Source organism: Cystoisospora suis, assembly GCF_002600585.1.
Source record: "Cystoisospora suis strain Wien I chromosome Unknown contig_99, whole genome shotgun sequence".
NCBI lineage: Eukaryota > Apicomplexa > Conoidasida > Eucoccidiorida > Sarcocystidae > Cystoisospora > Cystoisospora suis.
In genome coordinates, this window is record NW_027152901.1 from 15860 (window position 1) to 36839 (window position 20980).

General features: G+C 56.2%; 1 protein-coding gene across 1 annotated transcript; it reads left to right on the forward strand.

The window, feature by feature from the left end:
• The first annotated feature begins 716 nt into the window (after window positions 1-716).
• On the forward strand, window positions 717-20911 carry CSUI_000218 (amine flavin-containing domain-containing). Its single transcript, XM_068060452.1, has 10 exons — window positions 717-3822; window positions 4635-5315; window positions 6272-6584; window positions 7413-7639; window positions 7758-10770; window positions 11333-11570; window positions 11762-11941; window positions 12489-12620; window positions 12978-13209; window positions 13628-20911. Exons 1-10 carry the CDS (start codon window positions 2379-2381, stop codon window positions 20545-20547), a joined length of 13380 nt encoding a protein of 4459 aa, XP_067927573.1. The 5' UTR covers window positions 717-2378; the 3' UTR covers window positions 20548-20911.
• Window positions 20912-20980: the final 69 nt, after the last annotated feature.

Genomic DNA, 20980 nt, shown 5'->3' on the forward strand with positions numbered 1-20980 from the left:
CGGGGCCGAAGTCGTCCGGACTTGCGGGGTCCTGAAGGAAGTCCCCACCCCGCCCCCCCAGGCGGGTCAGTGCCAGCAACCGTTGCAGGACGAGACTTCCTTGCCATAGAACACCACCTTGTATTAGAAACAAGTAAGCCCCGGTGCACGGATAATCACGACAGTCGCCACTACTGCCACTAGTTCCAGTCCTATCAGAACACGGTTTGCCGCTAGTCAGTAATCGTTTAACTCCAGCGACTGACGCCACAACTCAAGACAACAGATCGTGCCGCGCTCAACGGTTCGAACCAAAAACAGCTCTGTCCCCGTGCGGCCTGCCCATGTCCTTACGAACATGGAGATATACGCGTTACTCTTCTTAGAGAAGGAGTCCCGAGATTCTCATTTTTTCACCCAGGTCGCGCTTCCCCGGGAACAGCACATCAGTTGATGTCCTGTGTGCCGTTGGCATACAGCGTCACGCAGACTCAGCACAGTTCCACTCAGAAGTGTAGCCGGGTCTCCCCCCCCCATGCATCTCCTGGAGCCCCAGAAAGACAAGGGACTGTATCGTTCGTTCTCCCGTCCTGCGATACGAGCTGCCGCGGTAGGACGGAAAACACTCCGCCGGGACGCTCTCGGGCAAGGGCCCCAGTCCGGCGGTTCCCCGGCTGTCGGCAACGAGTCATAGCAGAAAGAGCACTCGTCCCCCCTACCAGTTACTACCAGTTGAAAAAGAAGACCAGACCTGGCCCGTGCACCACGTCAAATGAATGTGAGAGTCCAGTGTTTGCGAACAGCAGTTGCATTTCTCCACGTGAGTTGCACACCGCAGCGCAGCCGGGCAGGTGGGTTCTCCGCATGCGGTGTCGTTGCGCCGCTGCATTTCCAGGGAGAAACAGATTCTCTTGTGAAGGTGCACAAAACAGTCCTGAAGTGATCTTGCCGACTCCACTGACCCTGCGTGCCTGCACTTCCCGCCTATGCATCGGCAACAAAGTTTATGATGTTTTCCCCAACTGGCCTAGTAGACCAAAGGAATGGAGAAACGAGGCCGATCGTCGCCGCTCGAGCACCACGGAGCCACGAAACAACGAGTATGTCCTCTCTGGTTTGTGCCCCCGAGCTGATATGATTGCAACCAGTTGTGGGCGGCCTCTCTTAGCGGTTCTGAAATTCCCGGAGAACATTCACGTTGGTCGCAGTGGGCTTCTTGGACTTCCTCATTCACGCGTACCAGCTAGTCTATTCTAGCATGTCCAGACTCCTCATTTCCCTGTTTGTAAGCCCCTCACATGTTCACGACGGTTTCCGAGCGCGCTTCAGCAGCACCGAGCACTTCCCATGATGATCCGGTTTGGAGAGGTGTGCCGGTGTGGATGGGAAAGAAAAAGCGAACGCGCTTCTCGGTGCATACCCAATCCATGAATGCTTCCACTCCGTGTCCTCTATCACTGCTGCTCGGTCGCTTCTGTCTGCATACGTTCTCATCTTCCTCATGTGTACCATGTGTCACTGTATTGTCTGGTGTGAAAATGAACTGTAGTTAGTGGCGACGCCGACCCGTCCATCCAGGTCACACGCCCGGCTCACTTGTGGCCATCGACTGAGGCGCTGCAATGCTATGAGCTGCTGGATACCGATGCGGTTCCACGTTACTGTTTAAAGTGTGACTGGCGCTTTGGTATGACCTGGAAGGCGATCTAGACAGCGGCAGGGATAGCTCAACGCCCGTCGGTAGCGCCGCGCCTGTGCAGCCCGCGCTCATGAGCCACCGGGATCTTGGTGTTCGGCCTGCATCCGCCTGGCGTTGTGAGTTGTATTTCCGGCTTTCCACGTGGGTTCGATTGTTCCGCTGTTCTGTCACGCATTCGGGAGCCTCAGTACACCAGTGACTGATACGTACAAAGTTTACTTCCGGAAGAGCTCTGTCGTTGTCGTGCCCTTTTCCGGTCGCGCGAGCGTGTGGTGCCCACTTCTTTACTTGGCGCCGGTGCCATAGGGTTATGCTGTCCTTGACACACGTAATCAGCTAATGGACATCCGAATTCGACTGGGACAGACTAGGGAACGCCCAAACCCTTCCCGACTCGGATACTCCGAGCGGGAGGCGAGATCTCCTGCTCCTGGTCCACTCACAGACGCACCCTTTTAAAGTTTCTTCCTGGTTTTTTTCCGGCTGGAGTTTTACTCTTCTGCTATTTAATGCGTGCATTCTGCGGGCTGCGCGGAGCCACGGAGGCCTGGCTATACCGTAGACCTTTTAGTATACGAGGACGGGTTAATGAAGGAGGGCCAGGGGCCACGTCTCCGGAGTGGCGACGGGAGATGAAAGGCCAGTGAACGTCCGGGAGTGGCACGCGCAGCAACGAAGGGCGCGGTAGAACGCTTAAAACATGGCGCGTCTTGAGAGAGAAGTGGCGGCGGAGAAGGCTGAGGAAGGCACGAAGGCAGGGAAGGTCGGCAAAGCATCTGTTCTGAGCACTGGACAACGGAGAGAAGAAGGCGATTTGTATGAAGATTCCGGTGAGGAAGGACGACAGCCAGGAAGGCAACGAGCGTACGCGGTCGCTGGCGAGCGGGGAGCAGGAGAGGCCAGAGAACCAGCTGGGGATCAGGATGCTGTCTTGGAGCCACGGCGCTGCTTGCCGCGCCGGTGCAATAATGACTGTTTCGCCTTTTCTCTCTCGCATTCTTCCAGAGGCAGATCTGTTTTCTCAAAATACACCGAGATGCTGAAGGGGAGGTGGAGTCCCCCTGCTGCGCGTGCTCTAGAAAAACAGGAGAAGAAAAGGAAGAGAGGGGGAAGCTCACGAAGGGAAAGTGAAACACGGGCACGGGACTCACCGCACCTTTCTTCGTGGTGGAAGGATTCTTCGTCTGTCCCGTGCTCGTCAGGCTCTGCGGAGAACGCAGCACGTCTTCGTCTTCATCTCAAAGCTCCCGAAGATGGACTGGCAGGAGGTGTACTCAAGGGGCCTCTTCCTTCTCTGTCCCCTTCAGCAACACGAGGCCTTTGTCTTGCCCCTGCTTCTGTCCCTGCGTCTCCATCGTCTCTTTCATTGGGACGTGCGCTGTTTGTCGCCCATTCTGACTCTTGTGATCCTGCTTCATCAGATTCCTCGGAGTCTTGGAGTGCCCCCCGTTCCGTCGTTCCGTCTTTTTTGCAAGGCTCAAAAAGAAAAGGCTCAACGGCTCTGCTGGAGGAAGAACCTGAAACTACAAGGTGTCTTGTCTCCATTGATCAGACGGGACTTTCATTTCCTTGTTCAGCTTTCCCTGACCTAGTAAACAGTTTGCCCTCTCATCGTGCGGTGGCCCTCACTGGGAAATACCCCGCACTATTACGTAGCTCACCGGAGCCCCGCGGGAAGACGGACAACCATGAAGGCGAACTGCCGAGTGACCTCCCATGCCTTTCTACGTCCTTTGCCGGACTTGTCCGACCGTCCAGATTTCGCACTGGCACGCTGTCCGCTGCTTCTCGGGTGCACTCTTGCTCCGAGTTGCCAACTTCACGTTTTCATCCAAATGTAGACCGGCACACCCGGCTTGTTCCGTCACTGTCTTCTTCGCAATCGTTTCATCCTCCATCTTTTGCACCGTCCTCTTCCAAAGCTTCTCTGAGCGGCCTCACCTCTCTATCCCCAGAGATCTGCAACTCCAAAGCCGTCGGCGCACGTGCGGGGCCGAGCCCGCGCGTGACCAAGAAACCGTTGCTTGCGGACTGGCGTACAGGGGACAGCTCCCGGACGTTGGACCATGAGCGGTATCTGGCGGGACCCAACGAAGAAGAGAACGGTGGTGCGCTTCCCCGGGTTCCGAAGTGCCGAACAGCAGGTAAAGACTTTCCCCAAGCGTAGATGTCTTGCCCGAGCTATCAGAGTAGGCTGAATGAAACAGGATGGTTTACGGTCTGTAAAGCACCGTGCTTCATATACGTGTCCGTCATAACTCGCCTGGCTGTCTGTGTTAGGTTCCACAAGGTGACTGTCCTCAGGCACGCTGGTCTTTCCCCTGAACGTGAGAATCCCTGCTTCCGATATGGAAAAAAGCGCGCCCAGTTGTGTACTCTAGTCGCCGTGTGGTCGCTCTCTTCCTGCGGATTTCTGGAAGCGCTTTGATCCAGGTTTCCGCTGTGGGTTTGTGTGTGAGTCCACTACTTGTTTGTGTTCACATTCACGCTGCCAAGCTCCAGCATGGTGTACCTAGTCTCGACCTGCGTTTGCCCACACGCTTTTGTCTGTACTTTCCTCCGGGAGGATGCTTTTGGGCGGCGGTGCACAAGCAGAGACGCGAGGCGTGTATTGTCCCAAGCAGAACCGTCTATCTGCGCGGGGGCGGGGGTGGAGGAGGGGCTAGGTGGTCTCTCTTTCTGCCGATGTAACAATGGCGTAGTTGCTTGTGCGTGTGCCTGTGTTCGTGGATTTTCTACATTCTACTAAGCAACACGCGGTCAGGTATGGAGGAGCTACGAGTCTGAGGCGCCTTCGAAAGTATTTCCACCGGGTGGGCCACTAGGGTGCTCAGAGACCATGGGATCATAGTCACCTCTTATTTTTCCCCGCTTTTTAGCTGGATTAGTCTTCTGGTCCTCAGTACGGTCACGCAGCACGAACAGTGTTTTGTGCTTTCCTTTTGCCGTGGCTTAGTCTGTGGTGCAGCCCCTCCGGTGGATCTCCTCGGCTTCGGGCTGCCGGCCCGCGACCTGGCGCAGCTTCTCCGGCAAAGGAGGCGGGACCGCGACGCCAGAGCAAGGCGACCCGGAGCTACGCGCACGGCAGCACTAGCGGAAGAGGCCGAAGGCAACGGTCATAATGGAAGAGGAGAAGCCGAAGAGCTCCGACAAGAAGAAAAGGGAAGTGAGGGCGCGAAGGCAAATGCGGAGAGGAGGGACAGCACCGGATGCACTTCGACGGGGAAGGGAGGTACCACGGACAGAAGTGAGGGGAGGCGCGTTTGTGGTGAGCGGGATTGGGACGGGATCCAGAAGGAGGAAGAGAGATGTAGAGACGAGAGGGAAACAGGACAGGCTCGGCACAGGACAGAGAACACAAGGCAGATGAATTCACCAGTGGTTGGTCTTTTTCCTGCTTTATTGGACCCTGCATCAGCGCGGTTGCCTTGCAGCAGTGAGCGCGGCGTAGAGCGATTTGAGCTGCGCTGCGACTGCGTAGTTATAGGTGCGGGTGTGAGTGGCCTTGCGGCGGCGGCCTACTTGCGTAGGTGCGGGGCTCAGGTCCTGGTAGTCGAAGGCAAACCGCATGTGGGAGGTCGAACGTTTACCACGCGCTTACCTGCTCGGACACTCCCAGATGGACGAACTGTGGAAGGTAACCCTGCGAACTCTGCAAGCACGCTGCCTCTCGTTTCCAGCAGTCGTCTTTCGGTGTTTTGTGTGCATGGTTTCGTGCTGTCAGGAGAGGCGATAGCCTCACGGAAGTGGGAGAGTACTCAAATCATCCTTTTGGGATTTTTATGCTTGGCTGAACTACGTACAAAGTTTTTACCGTACGGCCGTTTTTTAAACTTCGGAATCGGGACACGGTCCCCTGCTCAGGAGCAAGGTTGTCTGCCGGTGCTCTGAAGGGCAGCCTTGTAGTGAATCACCCTTATGGAGCTAGAATTCCCTTCCAGGGACTGAGGCGAATAGTGGTGATCAGGTGGCAGTTGAAATCCGAGAGGACGCGATTCTTCGGTAGGAGCCCGGGACATCGATACTCCTGCGCTCACCGGGCGCCATGCGTACCCGGGGCTCACGGACTACGGCGTGGCCTTCGTCAGAGAGGGTTCGCGGGTATGCAGAGACTGATGTGGTTCTCTAAAGACGCGCCTGCCGACCCCTGCACCAAGGCCTCAAGCTTTCGTGTGCCGACGAGCGTCCGACGCGGCCTAGGAGCCTTCTTCCGTTTTTTTCAGGTCGCCTGTGGCTCTTCCTTTTTCCGAAGGCGAACCACTTTGTTCCAGGGCAGAGCACGTCCAAACTCATCTCATCTCTCAAATAAAGGGATGATGCGAGGGTCAGCCATTGTCGGGCTCGGGGCAGTCAGAAAGAGGTTAGCTGAGGGTGGGTGCAGTGTCCGCGGGGGTCTCTCGGCTTCTTTTGCTCGCGGTGACGGCTGATTTCTCAGTTGTACGACGTATCACCCTGACGTCACTGCCGTGCTTTGGGGTGTACTCTCTGGTTTTACGAGGAACGGAGTTCGTCTCAGCGTGTTGCCTCAGTGGACCGTGCCCACGTATCGCGAAGCCCCTTGCTTCCTTCCTACTTCTTGTGCACTCTTTGCAGGTGTGTACGTGGATCTGGGGGCAAATTACATGCACTGCGTCACACGGTATCGGCGCCGGCGGGCCCGTCGCTACGGCCTGCGCAAGGGCGGAGGTGCCACCCAGGCTAAAGGCTTCGTTTTCGGGAGATCAGAGGGGTCCGGCGCCGACACTGGGGGAACTGGCAAGACACCTTTCGGTTTCGCGGCACCTCTTCGGGACTGCCGGTGGAGGCGCGAGCCCTCTCGATCGGTTAGTGGCATCGCGGCCGTGCTCAAGCCCTTGGTCGCCGATGTCTGTGGGAAACAAAACTGGGAAAGCACCTTCTTCTGCAAGTAATCGACGCCACTCTGGAAGGGCAGCAGACAAGCGTAGGAGGCTAGGTACAGACGCCAGTACTGGTATATACGTAGCGTGGAAGACAGCCAGGCCTGCGAAGTCGAAGCCTGGCAGCGGCAGGAAAAGACGCGTGTGGAGTGTTGCTGTAGACCACTAAGCATAGGCACCCTCGCTGCGGCTGCGTGCCTCGCCGGCGAAGGATTTGGAATCAGAACGGTGGCAGGCGGGAGCTGAATCGTGTCACCAGTGCGGAGCGCAGCTTACCCCTAGCCAAGCTGTGGCTTCTTCGAGTACAGTTAGGTTAAGGATCACAAAGAGCCCCTCTTACCTTCGTGGGATTGCGCGTGGTGCCTGACAGCGCAAGGCTGTCATCGTTTCTACTGATGGCAGAACGGAGGGCCTATGCCGTAAGGCACGCTTTTTAGTAGCGCCTACTCCGCCTTCGGCTAATGCTAGCGTTGTCACACATCTTGCTTTGGACTACGAGGGCGCGCCCCGCTGCTGACCTGCTGTGACGCTATCACATTCACGATTGATCGGGAGGCAGAGCTACCAAGTGCGCATTTATGTGAAGGTCGCAGACGATGCGGTGATAGGGTTCTGGAGGTGCTTAGTACAGGGTTAGATGGTACTAGCGCTTCGTTGGACGCCGCTATACTTTGCCTTTTCGTCCACCTTCACCGTATGGACGAAAAACCACACAACAGCTTCTCACAGCTGTTATGTGGTTTTTCGTCCAGACGTCCGGAAACGTACCCTCGCTTTTCTTTTGCCTTTGTATTCTCATGCATTTTCGCGGTTCACATGTTTTTGGTCTTCTACAGCTGGTATGATGACCGGACTGGTACTCGGATTTCTCCTGCTTCTACTGTGCGCGTCCATCACATTCTCGATCAAATTCGACACCGGGCGGCAGCCAAGCTTGCCCACCTCCCGCCTCTTCTCTCGACAGTTTCCGAAGACGAAGCGCAAAAAGAAAGTGAAACCAGCTCTTCATGCTGCGGGGGATCACCCAAGAAAGAGGAAGAGAACGTCAGGATCTCGTCTTCAGGTATTTCTGCGCGCTTTTCCCAGCCATTGTCGTCCCCCGTCGTTTCGTGTCGCAGAGGCGGCTAGCTCCAGTCCAGTCTCTCGTTTGTCTCCCGTGTCGACTGGTGTTATTCTTTCAGGGTGTCTTGCTGTTAAATCCTCGGACATAAAGAGGCTTGTGCAGGGCCCTGTCGCAGTTCCTCTGTCTGCTTCCTTCCCAGCAGCGTCGTGTGTGAACGGCTGTCTGGCTGACCTTGCGGCAGTGCATACACCTGCGGCCCGCTCGCGGAAGCAGAGGAGTCTCGGGGAGACCAGAGGGGACTCTCTACCTCGTCCAGAGCAAGGGCAGAATTGGCTCTACAGGCAATTCCAAGAAGACGCTCAGCAGGCGAATCTCCAGGAAGAGGACACCGTGTTTACGACGTTGCTGTCCCATGGGAGGTGCCCGTGTACATGCGGCGACGGTGTCTGTCTTGGTCGGGGCGCACTTGAGTCCACGTGCGCCTATCGTGCTCTTGACTCTCCTTCACTTGTCGAAAATGAGGCAGGAGGGCACGGCCAGACCAGAAAGAAAAAAACTAAAGCCGGAGTTATTTCTTCGTCGGCCTTCTCCGGATACTACCCGATAGGGGACTCCCTTGTTCAGCAGCTGCTTTCACCGCCAGGTGCGTTCCTGGGTCGGTCTGGTGCGCACGACACTCCAGGCCAGCTTTCGTCAGCGTGCCCAAACGTACAACCGAATACCAACCATTTTGCGGAGCTCGTTACAGGGAAACAATCATCGTCATCACAATGTCGTTCTGGGGACACCGGCAAATGCTGTCGCACGTGTTGCACAGGTTGGTGTGTACACGCCAGAATGTGTTTAGACACCAGACGAGCTTCCCAGGTCGGCCGGTCTTGCTCGCTTCCCGCGCAGCCGCCAGACGCTGTACTTCCGGCTGCAGCACATCCGCTGTTTCGGCAGCCCTCAGAAATATTGGTCACGAATCAAAGTCTGGAAGACACTTGCGGGTTTGCGGGTGGCAAGGGGATGCCGGCCTTCGCTGACAAATCAGCAGGATTTGTCGGGCAGTCTGAGGGGAGGGCCAACGAAAGCAAGGCTGGACAGGAAGGGAGTTTTGGTCAATCGGAACCAGCGAACTCGGTCGTACAGCACATGGATTGTTGTTCTTCAGCCTGCCGCGATGACGACGGCCGGCCGGTTTCGAATTACTCGCGGGATGACTGTGTAACTGATGGAGCACCTGTGGACAGTGGCTCCTCCAGCTGGAAGCTTACCGGAGAAACATCGGCGTGCACGCCAGAGCTGCCGCAGAAACGGAGGAGGAATGCGCAAGGCCCATTCCTGCAATCTGTTTCTACAGGTGAAGGAGAGTCTGCTGTTACGTCATCTACGGGGTCTCCCGATCTTTCCTTTTCCAAAACTTCGAGCCAGGTCATCCTGAGACCTGTGCTGCCAGTGGGGAGCTTTGATGATACTGGCAGCCGCCTCAGTGCGTGGGACGTGTTAGCTGAGTGCGCACGGGAGGTGCTTGCTGAGGAGAATCCCTACTGCTGCGTGGCACCAAGTCGTAGTAGCGCGGAAGAGAATGAGGAGCCGACTTACAGCAGAAAAACAACGAGGTTTCTACGCGACGGTGGGAACGGTTATCGCGCTGGATCAGACAGTCCAACAATGCAGACCGTTGAAGCTGCAGCTGGTTTGGGGCCCGCGACGCACCGCGGTCGAGAAGTTCTCGCAGCCGAAGATTCCTGTGACCGAGCAGGAAGGAATGCCGAAGAAATGTCAGTTAAGTCCAAAGAGGGAGACGGTGCGCTCGATTCACAGGTCTCCGTCTCTTTCGCAGCTTCGTATACAACCGATGAAAATAAACAGCAGCTGTGCTTCAGCAATCTTGTGAACACTGCAGATAACAGCGGTAGCCAGGGAGTTCCTCAAAGGACCAGCGTGACGGGTGTTTCTTCCAGACTTACTACAGCCAGACCCGACCACAGCCTAGCAGGCCCGCAGGTTAAAGAAGGCGTCGAAGCCATCTGCGCTCTCACGGAGGTCGAACTGCGGATGCTGATGGTACACTTGCAGTCTCGCTTGGGATACGTCGGGGACCTTAGAGAGCAGAGTGTCTCCGCTTTAAAAAGTTTTCCCTTTGAAGTTGCTGTGCTGAAAGAGGCTTCGGGCAGGCGGCTTGCCTTTCCTCTCATGGAGCAATCCCGTCGATTTGACTCCAGTTGTTCCCGTGACTCTTTCTTCACCATGGAACCCTTCTCGTGTGCTGAGGGGCCATTCTCCCGCAGAAAAGCCAGTTTGTTGCCGATGTCCTCTCGCGGCGGCACTTCTGTGCAGGGGTCTCATTTCTGTAGGGGGAACGAGGAGATGACAGGAAGCGACGAAGGAGACATGCCCGGCTCCCCGTTTGTTGTGTCTTTTTTCCGAAATGGAAGTCATCACTGCAAACCACCTGGTATGATTTTCAGCTCTATCTTGCCTCGTCCGCTGCTTCTGGTTCGGTCGCCTCCTTTGCGCTGGTCGTCATCCTTTGTCCGGACTCAACAACAGCATCTGACGCACGCGCTACAGCGAGAGCAACAGCATCCTGGACCGCGGATCGTCCCCTTTAACGCCTCCGCTGCGAACTCAGCAGACAAAGTGGTGGTAGAAGGATGGGCTTGGCTTCCTGCTTTTCTTGCGCTGCAAGTACATCCTTATATCCTTACGCAGGCTTCTGCCGTAGAAGTGAAGGTGAGCGCCGATGGGGGAGAATACGAGGGAGAGCTTCAGGAAGTGCTGGAGGGGAGCGGATGTACAAGAAGGGCTGAAAGCGCAGCTGCGCAGCCCGAGCATGCAAGCGGGTTCCATGAAGGATGGCTCAGACACGCAGGACGGCAAGAAAACACGCGGGCGCCCGACGAAAGTGCCTGGCCGGTTTCTGTAAGAGTGCGCGTGAACGATAAACAGTTTGGCTTCACGAGTAGTCACGGTCTCATTCGGTGTCAGCGAACGTCGACAGACGAAAAAGTTCCCGAGGGAGTGAGAGGTGCGATTCCCGGGGAAGGAATAAGAGAGGGCGTACAAGAACTGCAAGGGGAGTGCTGGGAGTTGTTTGAGACGAAGCAGCCACGTCGAGGAGAGGATCCTGTTACTTTTTTTGAGTAAGAGCACAGACGCCACAGAATGGCAGAAGCACTTGCGGGCGCAGACTTCCCTCGTCCACTCTAGGCTGCCAGTGATGTGGCGAATGCAAGCTCAAAGCGGGCCACGCGTATGATGCGAGACAGGGTTTTACAAGCTGCCTCTAGGCAATTTCGTGTTTCCCCTCGAAGGTGTGAAGCAGCTCCTACTGTTGGGGTGTTGAGGCGGTTGCCAAGCTTTGTACGAGCTGACTCAGCGGAATAGACCGAGGAAGTGAGCGTAGGAGAAGCCCCATCCCGCACAGATGACCATAGTCGGTTTGAATGGGTATAACGTTCTTGGTGTCCTGTATAGTTTCGCTTTTCGAAGTGAAATCGAGGTGCGTTCCTGAAAGGGCAGGGTGGAATACTGTCTGCTTGTCTCTATGTACACGGCACGTTTCATGAATACTCGTCTTACACTGTCGCAGCGGTTACAGTTGTTCATGTATGCATACATACTGATGTGCGTTGCTGTCCTCATCTGCAGAGCTCGTGAAATCTTGCATGCGTGCGGAGTGATTTATTGTTGCGTTGTTTGCAGCATTCGAGCGAAGTTTGCCATCGTCGCTGTCCCTGTATCGCAGCTCGCTTCTGAGCCACTCCGCGCGTCTTCCCCAGCTGTCCCTTGTATGGGCGGAGGAGGTGCTCCTTCTACGCGGGACACTACCGGGGAGGATCTTGAGGCGTGTTCAACGTTTGGTCTTCTGCGGTTCTCCCCCCCGTTGTCCGCGGAGAAGCAGCAGGCGTTGTCGCGCACTAAGATGGGCGTACATAATAAGGTAAGCGTAGGTCATTCATATGTTCTTCATATGCCGTGCTCTTCGGAATGCGGTGTTCTTGTAACTGCGTAGACGGCGCTTTCACTTTCTGGACTCTTGTCCCTTCCTTGCACTCATCCTGATTTTTGAAATATCTGATGCCAGAGTCCCTGTGGTTGACTCCTGTCTCGTCTCCGTTACTGCGACTTCAGATCGTCATTCGGTGGCATCCCTCGGACATTTTCTGGGATCCTCATCAGCTACAGCTGAATTGTCTGGATCAGAAGTTTCAATTCCTTAATCTTCATGCCTATGGCAAGGAGGGCTGTCTACTTGCACACTGCTTTCCTCCTTTTTCCAACGGCTACGGCGGCCTCGCATCAGACCAGGCTGTAAGCTTGCTTTATCGGGTCCGCTCAATTGTTGGTGTGCCGACAGAGCCGTAACACGCAACACCGCCCCTCTATCTGCACCAGTGTGAACAAAGAGCTTATAGAGATGAAGACGGCTCTGCGTGATTTGACTTCGTCGCTGCTGCTTTTCGTCTTGACACGGTCTGTTTCAACCGTGAGTGCCGAACATTCATCTTCAGGGCTAGGCGAATCTGCTAAAATGTGTCCTCGTCGAGTTTGGGTCTGATAACAGATTCGCTTGTAATCGGCCCTGCTCGTTTATCCTTTCTTGACACGAAGTGTAGTGGCTCTACTATAATATGTGGACATGTACAGCTTCGCCCTGTCGGCGACGTTGCTGTCGGGCTCGTGCCAGACTGTTGAATACACCCGAGGGATAAGAAGACGCTTAGTGGCGGGCTGCGAACACAAAGTGCTGGCCAGCACGTCGCGTATAAGTGTGTGCGAAAGGATGCCAGCGGCCGTGCTGCCGCTTGTAGCTAATTCGCTTCCGTCTTTCTTCTGTCATTTTCCTGTGGCCGCTCAGGTAGTCGCTGAAGTCATCGATGTTCTGCAGCGGATGTTTGGAATCCCGGACAAAAATCTGCCTCCCCCGGTGGACTACGTGGTCACGCGGTGGCACGAGGATCCTTTCAGCCGAGGTTCCTATTCGTTTCCCGTAAGCTTCTCTTTTCCTGTTGCTGTCCGTGATATGCGGACCAATTCTTGCGTGTTATGTCATGTACCTGATCTAGCCGCCCAAGCAGTGCACGTGTTCCGAGAGTTGTCTCGATTTCTACACTTGTGCCACTCGCGTGTCGAGCGCATTCGTTCAAGGCAGCCTATTCATGAGGTGGAGTCAGCAGGCAACGCGCGCACCTCTTCCGGCTGCACGGGGTGGGCACCTGCAAGGAACCGCGCATTTTCTTTAGAGAGGTAACACGAGACGTTATCCGTTTCGAGACCACATGGTTCCTTTGTTCCCGGAATGTCCGGTGCTCTGCTCGCATGCTTTTCTTTATTTTTGTATGTGTAGACAGTGAATGCCTTCGATGACGACACAGACATTCTGCGTGCCCCTCATCCGGCGCAGAATCCTCGAGTTCTTTTCGCTGGCGAGTACATCAGCAAGGCTTACTTCCAGTGCGTCGACGGCGCCTTCGATACCGGTGGGCTCTGGATTCCACTTGTCGCCGACGAAAGGGAGAACCACCTGGATCCTTCCGTTACACACAGTCAGTATACATATGCGTACACTATAGTCTCCGGTAATGTGGGGGGAGACGTGACGAGCGGCAACTCTGTTATATTGCAAAACCGGGTATGTGGTCTTTATGTAAAAGCCTCATCTGTCATGCGAAAGTTTGGCCGAGCACCAAGTTAAGGGGGCTACCTGGTGTTCATGTTGCCTGCTACGTTTCTAGTGACTTTTTTTCTCACGAAGTGTTTTTAGTTGCCGGAGTAATGGTTTCGTCTTCGAAACTTCAACAGGGGGGTCTTCATAAGAGCTGGTATTTGCGGGCCAGTTAGTACTCGACATAAACGCAGGTGCTTCGAAGCGGCGTTTCCAGCAGGGTTGCGGTATTGAGTAAGTCAGCTAGAGATCCTTCTTACAACTTTTACCAAGTCGCGTCGCAAAAGTGGGCTGACTGAAAAATGAAGGGTGCGTTCTTGCCTTCTCCGCAGGTGTACGAGCTGCAGAATGCGTAGCTCACGAGGGCCTGCGGCTGCCACTGCCTCCGCGCGAGGACAGGGCATCATTTGCTCTTGATGTAGTGACCGCTCCCGCTTCTGCTGATGGGAGCTCCGTCTGCAGGACTGGGCGCGCGGCTAACTGGTGCCCTGAGGAAACAAGGGAAGTGGGGCGAGTTGCGGGACCAGGTTCTGTTCTCCGCAGCACAGGCAAGTCCGGTCTTGGGAGAAGCGGCGAGGCAGAACACACAAATGGTACGAGGAAAGCAGGTGGTGTGACAGCGACGGCACAGGAAAGGCGAACGCCAACGGTCGAGGGGAGGGTGGGGTCACTTATGAACGAAAGAGACGCTGGATCCGACAAAAAGCCGACATACGGGGGTGGAGAACCGCGCTTCATTGCCGAACCGGTCGAGGCGGCGTTGCTAGTCACCACTTCACCGGCCGTTGCGGCTGCTTGTGACGGTCGGCAATCAGCTTCGATTGACAGTTCGCTGTCTTCGGGTTGTCCGTCCTCGGTCCTTCGCCTCACGTCGTCCGTCTCTAACTGTTCTGCTCAACTATACAATAGCAGGTTACTGAACAAGTGTCCGTTTACGGGCTTCCCGGTACCCGCGGTCCCGGAGCCGTTGCGGGGCTTCTATCTCACAGATAATTCAGATGCGGGGTTGACAGACATGGAAGGGTCAACTGACGAGTCGTTTTTCTCCCCTCGCGGCGGAGGAAGTGCGGCTTCGAAACAGCGGGCGAAGCTCCAACTGAGGGAGGAAAAGTTTTTACGAGCATGTATAGAGTACATTCAGACAGGTGGAGAGAGCGTAGAACGCGAAGAACTGGAAGACAACGTGCGGATGAGGCAGAATACAAGAGCAGCAACAGCGGACGTTGACGGACAAGCGGAGCGTGAGAGAGTGGGAAGACAGGCAGAGACGCAGGACGCGAACGGGCACGAGAGGGAAGGAAAATCAAACAAAACAGCACCTGAATATATGACACGCTGCAGCGAGAAAAAAGTAACCACGCTGCCAAGGAGCCAGATAGGGCCGCAGACCGAAGACGACGAAGAGAATGAACCAAGGGAGGAAGAGGCTCGAAGAGCTGGCAAGGGAAACGGAGACGCAGGGATACAAAAAGCGTTTGCTCGGTCTTTACCTTTTCCGTCCCAGCGTCTATTCTACAATGCCTTCCTTGCTGACTTGCCCCTTCTCTCTCGCTTAGGGGATGAAAAAGCCCCGTTGCGATCTGACCCAGCAGCACCAGCACTGCCTCCCCTGGATGGAACAAGTGGAGGGCTATGCGCTTTTCTTTACGGCGTTCTGAGTGAGCGTAGAGGGGGAGCAGGAGACGCTCTTCGTTGTGGCCGGGCCTGTGCTGTAGTCAGCCTCCGAGAAGAAGAAGCAGAAAGCCCGGGGATACCGGAAACAAATGGGGAGACGACAGGAGATGGACAAGGGACGAGACAGACCAGACGCGGGCGAAAGAAGCAGAGGGAGTGCGGCGACCCTAAAAGCGAGGCAGCGCGGGCAAAGGAAACTGTCAACTGTCACTCGGGGGGGACGCTGGAGGCAAGCGACTCAGTGCGGACGAGGAGTGGATGTGCTGAAAGCATTTCAGGAGAGTCGCTCTTCGTTCTCAACGGCAAGCGAGACGACGAGGCAGTAACGTGTTCTCTAGGGAACGAACACACCGAACTATGGGGCTTTCTTGCGGGATTGGCCCAGAGAGACCTTTTTCTTCGCGTGCGGGTACTTGCGCCGCTTCTTGAGGCCGCTCAGGTTTTCCTTCATCGTAACCAACAGTGTTCCTGTGCTAAGACAGCGGAGAAGCGCGGCAACTCGCAGCTGGAAAGGGGGCAGCCAGAATGTGGCAGCCCCCGGGAGGAGGCCGCGGTCAGACACGGGTTGCCTTCTGAAGTCCTTGCTGGCGGAGAAACTGTTTCAGGTTCGAACGCGGAAGACAGCAAGAATGAAGAGGGCAGGGTGGAGTCCGAGAACCGCCACGGAGACATGGCGCGCTCCGGACAACCAGATCTCAAGACGGCCCTAACACGATCACCGGAGGCTGGTCCGGCTTTGGAGGCACGGGCGCGCTGTGAACGCCTCTCAGAGGAGGAACTTCTGTGTCGAGTGTACCAAAAGGCCGCTCGTGTTCTCAGACGGCACGCACGCGCGGCGGCGTTCCTACCCTTCCTGTCGCCCATCGGTCTGGCGGCGTTCCTGGCAGATGCGCTTCCGAGGATTGGGTCCGGCTGTCCCACAGTCAATTCTTATGGCTTTTCTCTCTCTCGTCATTGCTCCTGTCTCGCTGCAGTCCCAGCGCAGCAAGGGACATATCACGAGCCCCAGCCTTCTCATGCCGTGCCTTGTGTCTCGGAAGGTCTTGTACCTTCTCTTGTTCTCGACGAGGGTGACCGCAGTAAAGCAGAGCGTCGGGGAACTGGATTTTGCCGCAGCAAAGGTCGTCAGGTCTCCGCTACTTCCTTTAGTCGCGTTTGCAGAGAACTTGAACGTCGTCTTCTGCGACAGTTGGCACGGAGTGCGTATCCTTCGTCAGAACACTCTGGCGAAGCAGCGTTGGCCGAGTTGTTGCGGGCTACCGGATACGACGCGGGAACAACGAAGAGGAAGAAACAGAAAAACCGGGTTGGAGCAAATTCGGGTCCGGGTTCCGCGGGGGAAGTACACGGAGGAAGACAGAAGATACGTGCCCTTTTCTTCGGAGAAACTAGAGACAACGGCGGGACAGAGGTTCAGAAAGATGCGTCTCTACAGAATGTTAACGAAGATGAGCACTGTACGCGGAGAGCAGACAAGCGGGGCGTCAGGGTTATTAAAGTGTTGGAAGCAAAGCGAAAGCACCCGCCTCTCCGAGAAACAGACCAAGCAACGAGCGAGGTATGCGGCATGTTACGTGTCGACGCAAATAGGCTTGTTTCTAGCGGCGGGGTGCGAAGCTGCACACTCAGCGAGGAAGAAGAGAAAGGTTACGAGAAAGACCTTGAACTTGTCATAGACCTTTCTACCACAGAGGATTCGGAAGATGATGAGCGTGCCGGCTACCACGACCGCTTGTGCTGGATGTGCGGTGTCGGGGGTGATCTAATTCTCTGCGACGGACACGCTTCCTGTTTGGGGCAGACGTCCACCAGGAGCGAGGCAAGTGACGAACCGGAGCAGGTGCCGTGTCTTGCGGATGGGTGCGGTGAAGCCCAAGAAGATGAAAATGGTTTGGCGTTGTTCCCAAAGAAGGAGAGGGAGGAGAGCGCACTTTATTCAAGGCCCCGCGAGAGCGTTTCTCTTTTCGTGTCGCGGCAAAGTGGTAATGTGCTGCCGTCCGTTCCGTCATCGTCGGTCGTCAATAGACGGACTCCTTCCTTGCAGCTTACGAAACGGTGTCGTCGCGTGTATCACCTCGGGTGCATTCATCCGCCGCCAACAGATGAAGAGCTCCAGCCCACTGCCACTTGGCGCTGCCCTGTTTGTGTTGGAGGAGCCAAGAAGAGACGACACGAGAACCTGATAAGCACTGCCTCTCCTTGCGCGCTGAGGCTCAGAACGCGAGAACGAACCACTAGTGGGAGAGCTTTTCTCCCGGAGACAGGGACCGGTGGGGCCGGCGGAGGGGACAGCCGTCAACACGTGACCAGCCTCGGCGAGGTAGACAAGTGCGACGCAGAGAACGCGAGAAAGGAAGACTGGAAGGCGTTCTCGAAGGGGGAACACGGTGAAAAAAGAGAGAGAGGAGAAAAGGGAACAGATGCTAGATTGCCGGGGGGAGAGGCGGCGACAGCAGAACGGCAGCACGAAACACAAACAAGCGAAAACTCAGATCTGCTGAGCGTGGTCGATGACATTGGACAAGAAGATACCTCCGAGGGATACCGACGCGCGGGCGAAGATGGCAAGCCAACCGGGAAGGAGAGAAACGAAAATGGAAGCTGCATACGCAGCAGGAGTGCGACACGGGATCTCGATATTGCAAAGTGCCGGTTTGGAATGAAGTCGAGTCTCTCTCTTCACTTGGTTTCTCTGAAGAAAATTTTCGTGGAAGAAGTGAAGGTCTTTCTGACGTCCACGCGCCGCGTCCGCAGGCGGTACGAGTGGCTTGCTTATCAACGACTACGAAGAGAGAAGAAACTGAACAGGTCGGAGCGGAAGAAAGGAAAACGAGAAGAGGGGGACGACTCCAACAGAGGGAAACCATGGACGGAGAATCGTGGACAAGAAGACCATCTGGCGGATGTAGATCGGGAGTGCCGGGCAGAAACGGAACCGAGTCAGTGCAGTGCAAGAGAAGGCGGTGATGCCGGTGACCAGCCTGACAGTCGGGGCGTGATCTCAGGCAGAGGGAGAAAACTAGTTGACGGTGGTGGAGAGAGAATCGGAGGAGTACAAACCCGGAGTGAAAAGGCAGAAAGAGTATGTCAGGAAGTTAGGCTGGGAGACGAAGAAAGCACTAAGGGTCGCCGCACCAACACCGCAACTACTAGACGGGACAGCGAGGTCGACTGGCTTTTTGGAACAAGCGGAAGGCTTTCAGCAGGGGGGGACGCCAGGCTACATTCAACGCGAAAGAGCGGTGAAAGCTGTAGTGAATCACATCGAGGGGCTCTCACACCGGAGAGAGATCAGGCGGTAAGAGCCCGCGGAAAAGGCAGCACACCGCCGGACGCGAAAAAAGGGCTACATCAAGGAGGTAAGAAAGGTGAGGAGGTTCGCGACAGCCCAGGAAACGGAGGAAACTCAGAGGGACAACGTGTTCGGCAAGAAGCTCTTGCCTGCGCTGGATATAGAATTTCAGGTAGTGCCGGGCGGAAAGAGCAAGACAAAGATATTGCCGTGAACGGTGAGAGAGAGTCTGGCGAAGGAGAGTTAGACGTAGAACACAGAGGCAAAATGGACGAAGACAGTCCAAGCAACGCTGTAACCCCTCCTAGAGAGAAGCGACACTATTCCAGCTCTCCTGCACCACTTCGTACGATGCTCACGCGTGCCTCTACTGCAGCAGCCGCTGTCCGCGCGAACAGAACACAAACACTCAAGGTGTCGGGAGCTTTCAAAGCCGTCGATAGCGAAGAAGAGACGGACTCAGGTTCCGATGATCCCGAAGACCGTTATTTTGGCAGAGCAGGGCAGTCAGTCGACCCGTTTGTCGCTGCCAGCAGAAACAGGCGTTTTGCTAAGGCACTACGAGTCTTAACGGCATTTTACGAGTACCCGTCCCGTCGCGTTCCCCTTGTTGCAGACGCACACCTCGGTGAAAGCAATCTGACGTTCGCCCGTGTCGCCTGGCACCTGGAGAGAGGGTGTTGTGGAGACCGTGAGCCTGGCCCTTCACCTCATCACAGCACATCCGACCTCCCGCGTGGTTGGCTTGAAGGTGCGGCAAAAGGCACTGTACCGCCCTATGCGGCACGGTCCGTAGCCCACTCCGGAGAAAGGGTATCCCAGACGAGCGTCGGAGAAAAAGAGAAAGAGCTTCCAGCAGGGACGCGACACCAGGACAGTGAGAATGACGTGATGCCTTCACGCGAAGACGGTACCTCTTCTTTGGCCGGGGACCGCGGCGGTGCCGCCGACAGGCCGGTTCATATCGAAGGAGAGGCAAACATCAGCGACGCTCACATCTCGTCCAGTGATCTATCTCTCGCTGCTCGAAAATCGGGGGGGGGAAACAAAGACCAAGAAATGTTCTTATGCCAGTGCGATGCGTCAGCCCGCCGGTTTGCCGCCGAGGCCGTAGCTGAGCTTGCTGTTGCAGGGGCGCACTGCTGTATCAGACCTCTTGCGGCCGACATCCGGATTGCTCCAGCGGCAGATGTTGAACACGTACACACTCGAGAGCGGGACGGGACCCGGGCTACCGGAATGGCCCGCGCAGTGCGGGTTTGGGTTTCATCCGAGAGTAGCGCACGCGCCACAGAAATGTTAGCAACTCAAGAGACTGCTCTTGACTCGGCTCTGTGCCAGCGTATAATGCGTCCGTTGTCTGTTGCTTGGTTGGAATTTCTTACCACCTTCGGCAGCGTGAATCCCATGACCTTTCCTCCGCTCGAGCCTGCTGTATACCCCACCAGTCCTGCTGCCCTGCAAGGCTCCTTGACAGGCACACGGAGCCTGCAAGCGTCCCACCCGGCCAGGACGTCTTCCTCAGACCCGGTTCTTAACCAGTCACCTGCGGATACCTTTTCCGGAGCCCCAGTGCCTCCGCAGCGTCCGAGTTTGGATCCCCCGGGGCGCCCGGTCCGCGGAGATACTGCCCACGCTCCCCTCTCTTCCCAGAGTATGGTAACCTCCCAACATGTTTCACCCGTAGTCTCTCAGCCGCAAGATGCGAAGCTGAATGTGAGCAAGAACCCTAAGTCAGCCCCAATCCCAAGTTGTCCACGCGCTGCGGTGCCGGCCGTCGTGTCCCCGGAGACAGACGGGCTACGCGAGGACACATTGCCTTTTCCGGTGTCTGCGCCCCGCGACTGGCTTTTTTCGCGCCACAATTCTGCAAGACCTCGAGACGCCGACTGCCAGGTAAAGCGGACTTCATCCTTTCAAAGTCCCTCGGCTCCCGCCGCGGTGGCGAGCACGTCGACAAGGTGCATTGGCTCTGCACTTGCCGCAACGCCAGTGCAGACGTCGAGCACTTGTCCGGCTGCCCATCCTTCGTCAACGGATCAGTGCAGGGGGGTCGCTCCTGCTAGCTGCCAGTCGTTTTTCGGTCTTGGAGAGGTGAAGGTTCCTTCGTTTTCCCGTGGGCCGAGGAAAGCAGCAGCGAAGGCCGCCATTGTCTCGAAGCACTCACATCGGACAGTACAGCCTGCAGCGCGTGCTACGCCGCGATCTGAGCAGCCCTCCCGAGTGCCGGAAGTGAGAGAGGAATGTGATACGGCGTCGGCTTCTATGTGTGTATCCCGAACGTAGCCCGCATCCTGCAACCGAAGGCGTAGCATCTAGAGCGCACTCGCGGGTGCGTCACTGAGCTCTGGACAGTACGCCCCAGCGTTTTGTACGATACCTGAAGGTTGTCAAATTTTTTCCCCTTGGAACAGGTCCTGTCTCTCATTCAACGCAGCGTCAGACTAGCCCCTCTGGAGGCAATCAAAGCGGGACCGCGGCGCAGAACGGGATGGGAGTGAGCCCTCTCAGACTGGCGACCGACTATTGAGGGCCTGCCAACTGTGCGCACGTGAGTCAGAGCTCTTCTCAGGAGCCGCTCTTGCAGACAGCCCTTGAGCAACTTTACGAGGTGACAGCGCCGCCCATACGGTTTTCTGGTATGGCAGGTTCTTGTTGAGACTATTGCGTCACGTGGCAGTAGAGGAGATCCTCCTCTACTCCCTGGCTGGTGGAGGGA